General features: G+C 32.3%; 1 protein-coding gene across 1 annotated transcript; it reads left to right on the top strand.

The window, feature by feature from the left end:
* The first annotated feature begins 6 nt into the window (after nt 1–6).
* Nucleotides 7–2321, top strand: LOC123663429 (HBS1-like protein). The gene has a single exon (XM_045598115.1). It carries the CDS (start codon nt 119–121, stop codon nt 2147–2149), a length of 2031 nt encoding a protein of 676 aa, XP_045454071.1. The 5' UTR covers nt 7–118; the 3' UTR covers nt 2150–2321.
* Nucleotides 2322–10579: the final 8258 nt, after the last annotated feature.

Genomic DNA, 10579 nt, shown 5'->3' with positions numbered 1-10579 from the left:
GTTGTTACATACTCTTTGGTCAAAAGCACGTTAAATTGTTTCGGATAAACGTGTGAAACAATTAAAATAGAAAATATGACTTTGAAAGAGTAATATATTTGAATTTTGAATCGGTAAAATGGCTCGCCATCGCAATGTGAGGAACCGTAGTTATTCGGATGATTACGATTTCGATGATGTATACGGGCATTCTGTCGAAGAGGACAGCTGTTTATCGCCAAGCGATGCAGCACAATGGATGTATGATCGTTCCAGAAATCAACAGGCAATAGCAAACTTTCTAGATAATCACGATGATATTCAAGAGGAATCAGAGGATTTACCGGAACCTTCACATCCCACTCTTGAACGTCGAGAATCGATGGATTTACGTGGCCTTAACTTAAACGAAGATGACGAGGCGAAACTAATGTCGTGTCTTGATGAATTACGCAATGTTTTAGGTGATACAATTTCTGATAATATATTAGTGCAATCAGTGCTGAAGCATAAATTCAATTACAATAAAGCTTTGGATGAAATATTGAATAGCAAAAGTAATCAAGAGGAGAAACCCAAGCTAGAACCAGTTATACAACCACCTCCTTTAGTGATTGAGCCTATCAAGGTACCAGTAGCAACAACTCCTAAGGTAATTGCTACAAAAGTTGAACCCAACAAAGCAGCTGTGATTAAAGGATTCAAGATTGATGATGGAAAACCAAACAGTTGTCCTCAGTCTCCTAGAGATCAGTCTCCTGCTACTAGAGACAGAACCCCATCTAGATTAGACCAAGCAGACGACAACAAGGTTATGTTAAAGATAATAAAAGAAAATAAAAGTGATCCAAACGTTCAGTTTCAAAATGAAAGGGGCTCTGAAAAAGAACATTTGTATATTGTTGTCATAGGCCATGTTGATGCTGGAAAGTCTACATTAATGGGACGCTTGTTGTGTGAATTAGGTGAAGTTAGTCAAAGGACATTGCACAAGTATGAGCAAGAGAGTAAGAAAATTGGTAAACAAAGTTTTATGTACGCCTGGGTATTGGATGAAACTGGTGAAGAGAGGGTTAGAGGAATCACAATGGATGTAGGAAGAGCACAGTTTGAGACTAAAACAAAGAAAGTTATTATCTTAGATGCACCAGGACATGCTGATTTTATACCTAATATGATTACAGGTGCTGGTCAAGCAGATGTTGCACTTTTGGTTGTAGATGCAACAAGAGGAGAATTCGAGTCAGGTTTTGAGCTTGGTGGCCAAACTCGAGAGCATGCCTTACTAGTTAGATCATTGGGAGTCAATCAGCTCGCTGTAGCTGTAAATAAGTTAGATACCACTAACTGGTCTCAGGAAAGATTTGATGAGATAACAAAAAAACTGAAAACTTTTTTGAAACAGGCCGGCTTTAAAGATTCAGATGTTACATTTGTACCTTGTTCCGGTTTAACCGGTGAGAATTTAGTTAAAGATTCAACTGAGCCTGAATTACTAAAGTGGTATAAAGGTCCATGTTTACTTGACGTAATAGACAAATTTAATGTGCCTCAAAGACCCGTATCTAAACCATTACGAATGTCCATCAATGATATCTTCAAAGGCACTGGTTCCGGATTTTGCGTGGCTGGTCGTATTGAAAATGGTGTTATAAACAAAGGTGATAAAGTCTTAGTATGTCCTACAAAAGAAATGGCTGAGGTTCGAGGTTTAAGCATTAATGATTTGGCTAGCAATGTGGCATTTGCTGGTGATCAAGTTAGCGTAACCCTGTCTGCAGTTGAAATGCAGAATGTTTCTGTTGGTTATGTATTAAGTGATCCGATTCAACAAGTGCCAGTTAGCTCAAGATTTGAAGCCAGATTGGTTGTTTTTAATGTAAAGGTACCTATAACCAAAGGTTTTCCAGTTCTCATTCATCATCAGTCTTTGGTAGAGTCAGCGAGTATAGTCAAGTTAAAGGCATTATTAAATAAAAGTACTGGAGAAGTATTGAAGAAAAAGCCCAGGTGTTTGGGTAATAACTCAGTAGCTGTAGTGGATATAGAAGTATGCAGGCCTATATGCATTGAACGGTACAAAGACGTGAAGGAGCTAGGTCGTGTGATGTTAAGAGTTGCCGGAGTCACAATAGCAGCAGGACTTGTGACTGATATTTTTACATCTTGATTGATCTGATATGAACAGTAACTAATATGGCTTCTAATATCTAGAATATTATGTAGAATCAATTGTGCCGATAGTTCGGGTGCTCAGAGTTTTCAATAGATACACCTGAGTATTTTTTGTACAATAATGTATTGTGCTATATATTTAATATGGTTATAATTTTATTGCTAAATATTACGTTTATTTATATAATAAATAATTGAAATAAATAATAAATGCTGAAGTAATTCTTTGAGTTTTTATTAAGTTGTACTATAACCTCTTATATTTTTTTTTTTTAGGTTTAAGAACTTTATTTCTTATAAGAATAATACAATTCACTTTCATAAGAAACAATTAAAGTTTAAACATAACACATAAATAGTAGGCAGCTACGTACAATCAAAAAATGTAAAAAAATATTGGAGGTAGTTACATAAAGTTTGTTTACAAATGAATATTATGTTTAAAGATTCCTTAGACTATGCGAAACTGGATGTGGCATGTGTGTACTTTAAAGATATATTAATTTTGTGTATATTATTATTGCGTAATTATTTAGTATGTAGTGGTTATTAATATTTGTTTCTTTAATATCTATTTTTTATTTTAATTATATATTATTATTTTATCTTATTTTTATTTTTTTTTATTTTATTTGTTTATTTAGAATATAAAATTTTAAAAGCTTTTTAAAAGTTATTGTCGTCTTAGAACTTCTTATATCTAGAGGTAGTTTATTATAGTGCTGAGCGCCTTCAAACATTATATTTTTTTTACCGTAATTTGTTCGCGGTCTATGTAGTACAATGTGATCAGCGTTCCTAAGCCTAATTTTACTAATTTGAGATTTCTTTGTGAAAGTTAGGTGAGTATGTATATCTTTATTAAGAATCTTTCGAATCAATATGCATGTTTTGTATATATAAGTTTGCGAAATGTCCATTATCTTAGTTTCTCTATAAATTTTGTCAGTTGAGGTTAAAAAGTCATAATGGAATAAAACCTTTATGAGTTTATTTTGCGCTATTTGCAAAAGTGCCAAGTTCGTTTTTGCAGCTGTACCCCAAATCTCTATAAGGTAATCCAGGTGTGGCTTCACAAGTGAATTGTATACATTATACTTCACCTTTCGCGGCAAACATTGCACAATACTACGTACTAAACCCGTAAGAGAAGTTAATTTTTGTTTTACCCTAGCAATATGTGGCTTCCATGAAATAGTGCTATCCAGAACCACACCTAGGTATTTATCTTTATCTACCTTATTAATTATTTGGTTATTTATTCTGAGCGGTTCGTGATCGGGAATCTTTTTATTTTTCGCCGAAAATATTATGTAGTTAGTCTTAGATACGTTAATAGTAAGCAAGTTACCGTGGAACCACCCTTCTAAGGTATCGAGATCACTCTGAGCACAGCACAATATGTCCTTAATTGACCTTCCAAAGTAGAACAAAGTAGTGTCATCAGCATAAAGAGAAAGATAACCTTTTAATCCAATCTGACTAATACTATTAATGTATATTAAGAATAAAAGAGGCCCCAATATGGATCCTTGGGGAACTCCAAAGGTAATATTTCTAGGACTACTTTGAGCATTTCCGATTTTGACTACTTGACAACGATTACTGAGATACGATTTAAGCATTTTATGTGCGTTTCCAGTTATACAAATTTTAGTTAATTTATTAAGCAATATGTCGTGACTTACCGTGTCAAAGGCTTTTTTTAAGTCGATGAAAATACCAACTGCAATATGCTTTTTATCAATATTTAGTTTTATTTTAGTTATAGTGTCCGTCACAGCCGAGAGTGTATTTGATTTTGGTCTAAAGCCATACTGCCTTTCATAAATGAAATTTTGAGAGGATAGGTACTGTTCTAGGCGATTATAAATGACCCGCTCAAAGATCTTTGATAACACAGGAAGAACCGAGATGGGGCGATAGTTCCCTGGGTCGGTTTTACTTCCAGCTTTATAGACTGGAGTAACTTTTGCAATCTTAAGACTATCAGGAAAAATTCCCAATCGTAAGCAGTTGTTTATAGATTGAGTGAGCTCATAAATTATTAGATTTTTTACACATTTAATAGACTTAGTGTTTATCCCATCGACTCCCGAACTGGTATTACTATTTAAATTATCTATTATTTTATTAATTTCATCTGTGGTTGCAGGTGAAAAGTCAGTGAGTGAATGTGTAGTGGATCCAGTTTCGCATACTGCGGAATCACCAGATAAATTGCTTTTCTTGATTTCACTTGCCAAAGACAAGCCAATTTTGGAAAAAAAGTCATTAAAATATTCGCAGATTTCTTGCGTACTTGTTATATCGTCGTTGTTGATATGCAGCTTAGCTGGTCCACTAGATTCTTTGAATTTGTTGCTTGAAAGACTGTTGATGAGGGACCACATTTTGGCAGGTTTTTTATTACAGGCAGCAAATGACTTTAGGTAATATGAACTTTTTGTTTGTTGAATCATTTTAGTAACTTCATTCCTTTTCGTAATGAACTCTGCATGTTTTGTTTTGTCTTCTGGGTTATGTTTATGTTCTTTCCACAGAGCATTTCTGCAGTTTATTTCATTTATTATTATTTTATTAATCCAGTCTTGTCGGGGAGAATTTAGAAGTTTATATTTTGATACTTTACTTTTAGTTACACTTGCAAAAAGCCTTTCTTCCAAAATATTGAATAAATTGTTTTCATTTTTGTCTGCACTGTCAGCCATTGTTTTGTAAAGAAACTCATAATCAATAGCTTCATATGGTACCTTTTCTGGAGTTTTTGGTTGATACCTTTTCAATTCAAAATAAAGCTGTTTGTGATCTGACATTGATGATTCTATTATAGCTAGATGGTAGTTGTTTTCCTTTAGATTACAACTCACGTGGTCAATGAGAGTCTTTGATGTAGAGGTTTCTCTGGTGCAGTGAGCTTTATCAATTTTATTCATAGTTTTATAGCCATTCTCTTCCAAAACATCTCTGTACATTGAAGTCGATTGTTCCGATGCGAGTAAGTTAATATTGAAGTCACCAAAAACAAGACCTCTTTTAACCTTATTAAGTTGGTGTGAATATTTATCAAGAAAGGCCTTGATGTTAGTGTCTGGTTTTCTGTAGATGGCTCCCACATTCAGCGAAAAATTCCTGAGATAGATCCACAAAAAGTGATTGTCGTCTAGACATTCACTTTCAACTAAGATATGTTTAAGATTGTCGTTGACAAATATTGATACTCCACCACCTCTCACATTAGTCCTGTTATTGTAATAATGCGTATACCCACCAATCCTAAATCTTTTGGCTTCGTCATCACTTTTTAACCACGTTTCAGTCAAGATTATCAAATGGAGGTGATTTTCAAATGATTTCACTACACATAGAAGCTCATCAAATTTACCTGGCATTACAATGCTTCTTACATTAGCATACAAAAATCTTAGAGACTTTTTAGTTGTATGAATGCAATTATAATTTTTAACAATTTGATAGATTTTGTCACTCTTGTTTGTAATTTTATTGTTTTTATCCAGTCTTATATTGTCACTTTCGTTAATAGCATTTAGTTTTTTGTAGATTTAGAAGTTTTTAGTTGTGAGACAATGATTTTTGGTATACCATTAAAATATTTTATGATCAAATTTTTTTCTCCATTTTCCGATCTAGTCTTAATCTCTTCAGTTAACTTTTTAAGAAATACTCGCTGCTGTGGTGTTTGGTCTGAATATATCTTTATACTGTGACTTTGTATATTATTTCTATTTCGAAGAATATTTTTGCAGACTTCTTCAGACGTAAACATAGCCTTTATAACACGTTTTTTTCCTGGATCATACTTCCCAAGTCGTAAAGTAGTATGCGGTGCTGGGCAATCAGGATTAATTTCTTTAAGTATTTTCATGACTTCATTCTTATCTATCTCATTTCTCTCTTCCTTCTTAAATGATTCTGGTTCTGAAATCCCTATGAAAATAAGATTTTTCATTCTTCTTTGTCTTTCATTTATTTCCTTCATTATTTCTTCCATCGAACTAGTAACAGGTGAGTAAATAGCAGGATCAATTTTATTAATTCTATTTAATTCAGATTCCACGGTAACGAGTTTACTTTCTGCTACAACACACTTATCTCGTAGTATAGCCATGTCAGATTTAATTTCGATTTGTTCTTTGACAACGTTTTGTATAGTAGACTTAATGTTACTTATCTGCTCATTAAGAGCAGCCATGTCTGTGGATATCTTATCCATAAATTCCTTTTGATCATTGGCAAGAGAAGCTAGCATTGCCATTACTTGTGACATCTGATTTTTAATTTCACTTACTTCTTCCTTAATTAGTTGTATATTCTCGTTTTCTTCAGGTTGTTTCCTCTTATGGCGAAAAGTAATCTTTTGAACATCCGATGCCTCAGAAGACGCCACTAGGGTAGATAGGTTTGGTTGCGAATCACTCATACCTCTTCCAGTAGACATTTCGATCTATGATGCTTACTCACACACTAGTAGTAAGGTCTGTTTTTTTGGAATTGTCCTAATTGGTAAACAAATATGGCGTACTTATGACCACAGACAATCAGAGTATAGTGTAGCTTAGTGAAGTGACACAAAGAGCAAATGAATGAACAATATCAATAAGCCATAGACAAAGTAAAATTAATTTTACATCGAAATATTTAATGATACCATATTGCTGAAATTATTTCAAAAACTAATAATATATTAAATAATTTTGTTAATAATTAGTAAAGGTATAAAATTACGAAAAAAAAATCGAACATCTTTATATAAACAAATTTATATTTCTTAAATATAAATAACCTGTTAGAAATTAGTTGCTCTTTGACTAGAATAGATAATTAAAAAAATACGTACTGATTTATTCATTACAATAGTAAAGTAAAATATTGAAATACAAAATAAAACGCCAATAAGAAATTTATTTACTTTATTTTCTAATAACTGTCCATACTTCCTAATGAATCGCAAGATTCTTCAGAGACGTGGATATTGAAACCTGGGGATTCTGATGCAGCATCCATGATTCCGTCAAGCTGCATCATTTTATCTTCTTCTTTTATGATATGTTCGATATTTTTTTTTCCACGACACCGCACTTATTTGATTTAAGCCTTCTTTTAAAAGCTCCTTGACTTCTGCCATTTTGAAACTTTTATTATTTTTGCCTATATAACCTTTTACTTGAGCCCATATGAGTTCTATAGGGTTTAACTCGCAATGGTAGGGCGGAAGACGTAAGACTATTATATTTTTGCGGGCTGCCATTTCGTCAATAACTTTTTTGTTACAATCATCTTTATTAATTTTTTTTAAAAGCTCAGCTTTTAATTCGTTTACATCATAACTTAAATCATTTTCTAACAACCACGCTTGTATGTCTGCCTTCCGCCAACTCATGTTAGGCACTTTGACAGCTAGTTTTGAGTGGTACGGTGCGTTGTCTAAAATTATTACTGACCCAGGTTCCACTTTTATTTAAAATATTAGCAAACCACTTCTCATAATTATGTGCATCCATTTATATTATCCTATTATTATTAACGAACAATCGATTTTAAAATATTTTTAAATCAATTATTTGTTAAAATCGATTAAAGGTATTGTTAAATCGAATTAATAAGAAAAAAGTCTAAAAAAAGTCTATAAAAGTGTATTTAGTAAAAAAACATTTAACTTTGGTGAAAAATAAACTATTTTAGAAACATTGTTATTGACTAAATAAAAAGCAAGCAATTAATTATATTAAATTCGATTATCGATTTAATCGATTTATTTGTTTATTGAAAATATTATTTATTATGGCAACCCTAAACTACAGACTTTTGCTTCATACATTCATTTGACTTCCATATTTCTTTCATAGTGATATAGCAACCTACTATAAGGTTTTCCGTCAACCGAGAATTCATCACTACTGCGACGTAAAATACACAGTAGGCATATTCATAAGTAGGAAATTATATTTTGTATTTATTTTCTATGTAAACAATAAAGGACAGGCAGAGAAGCCATAAAAAATATTATTGCAACTGCATGGTTGGTCGACGGACAGTAGGTTGTTGTGCCCATGTCATGAATTTATTTGGTTTTTGGGCTGAAAAAGGTTTCAAGATTTTATAAATCTACCTGCCTAGTTTTTAGATAACATTCTGTTAACGTACGAATCCGATTAGTAAAACAAAAATAACAAAACAATGATTTTTTATTTCAGAAACCTTCTTGTAATTATCCACAAAAAAAAAAACAAAAAATGAAACACCTGGACCTGCAAAACTATATCATTTTTCTAATTCATACTTGTTAGTACTACTAACTTAATATATAATTATTATTCTCAGTGACTGTCCACTCGGGGCCGAAACCCCCATACAAAGTGCACAGTCCCCTATATATTTCGTTTATGTGATATGGTCGGTAAAAAAGATGCCAAAAATAAAATTTACAACAAAATAAGGGGGCCGTCTGTGTCTAAAAAAAGTCAACCCTATTAATATTATTGTCACATTATTTGTATTTACTATGAATAAAAAACCTTGCGCCGGCGGCACATTCTCTCTAACATCTAAAAAAAGGACTAATAACATTGTACTCCACGAAGCTCTCATTGGGTAATCCTAAGTCTCAAAATTTTTTCCTGTGAACTACAGTAAACGTTTATGCCGTTGCTATGTGGTATACTTTAATATTATATGGAATAGCATTAAAAATGTTCAGAATGAAATTGATATTCAGAAATATTCATAATATAAAAGAAAACCTTTACAATGAACACTTTACCATAAATGATTGACATTTGCAATATTTTGTAAGCATTTTTTTTGTGCGCTCAACATAAAAAAAAGAAGAAAAAAAAACAATTAACAACAAAATACAAATAAATAACAAATCGCTTTACTGTAATATTATTTAACAAGTTATAATTCGTGAAATTTTAAAATATAGTTAAAGAACATGGCCTATTTTATCGCTCATGCTGTTCATTCACTTATACTCATTCACTTCTAAAAATATTATGACTACATCCCTATTTGCCTTATAAAAAAAGATATTGAAATGTCATATTCGAAAATATTAGTTATCTGTACTCTCGGAATTCGTATTTTGTAGTTTTTATGTGTTTAAAATGATAAATTGATATTTGTTTTTAGTGAAATAAATAGTAAATGGAGTTTTACAAATGTCCGTAAGCTAATATGTTGTGAAAGTGAGTGATAAATGCGGAAAAAACGTGAATTACGATTGACAGCGGTTTGTTTACCAATTAGGACTCTTCCAAAAAAACAAGATATAGATACACACTCAGCGGGTGTGTCGATTAAAAACCAAAGTTGTTTTTACTTAACACCAAGATTCAGTCCACTTTAGCTCTTTTAGATTAGTATATAAGGTTGAAATTTAGTTGATAGTAACTACAAATGTTTAGAAATTATTTGTGACACGTCTGCTCGGTACGCTGCCCAGCCGAGTAATCAATCACATTATATTCAGTACTAAAACAATATTTTTTAATCTGTATTCGCGGATAATCCAAGGGTTGTACAATGATAAGGAAACCAGGATCTGATGATGGCATCCCAGAGAAATCGAAGGGAACCTTCGAAAATAGTAGTGACGACTAGTGCGTTTGTTATTTTTTTTTTAACCGACTTCCAAAAAAGGAGGAGGTTCTCAATTCGACTGTATTTTTTTTTTTTTTTTTATGTATGTTACATCAGAACTTTTGACCGGGTAGACCGATTTCGACAAATTTTGTTTAAATCGAAAGGTGGTGTGTGTCAATTGGTCCCATTTAAATTTATTTGAGATCTAACAACTACTTTTCGAGTTATATCTAATAATGCGTTTTTACTTGACGCTTTTTTCGTCGACCTACGTTGTATTATACCGCATAACTTTCTACTGGATATACCGATTTTGATAATTCTTTTTTTGTTGGAAAGGAGATATCCCAAGTTTAGTACCATGATAAGGAAACCAGGATCTGATGATGGTATCTTAGAGAAATCGAGGGAAACTCTTGAAAATGCGTAATAACTTTTTACTGGGTGTACCGATTTTAATAATTTTTAATTTAATCGAAAGCTGATGTTTGTCATGTGGTCACATATAAATTTCATTGAGATCTGATAACTACTTTTTGAGTAATCTTTGATAACGCGCAGTTACTTGAGTATTTTTTCGTCGATCTACGTTGTATTACTCGTCGATGTAATTGACGTCGGTTTTTTTTTTCGTTTGCGAGCAAACACAATTATTGTCTATTTACGTTGTAACTTGTCGATGTAATTATATATATAAGTCAGTTTTTTTCGTTTGTTAGCAAACACTTATTATTCTAGGCATAATCACATAAATTATCACTATCACTATCACTTTAGCCTATTGCAGTCCATTGCTGGACATAGGCCTCCACGAGTTCGC

Source organism: Melitaea cinxia, chromosome 2 (assembly GCF_905220565.1).
Source record: "Melitaea cinxia chromosome 2, ilMelCinx1.1, whole genome shotgun sequence".
Classification (NCBI taxonomy): domain Eukaryota; kingdom Metazoa; phylum Arthropoda; class Insecta; order Lepidoptera; family Nymphalidae; genus Melitaea; species Melitaea cinxia.
Note: the sequence above shows the minus strand (reverse complement) of the source record. Positions and strands in the feature narration are given on the sequence as shown.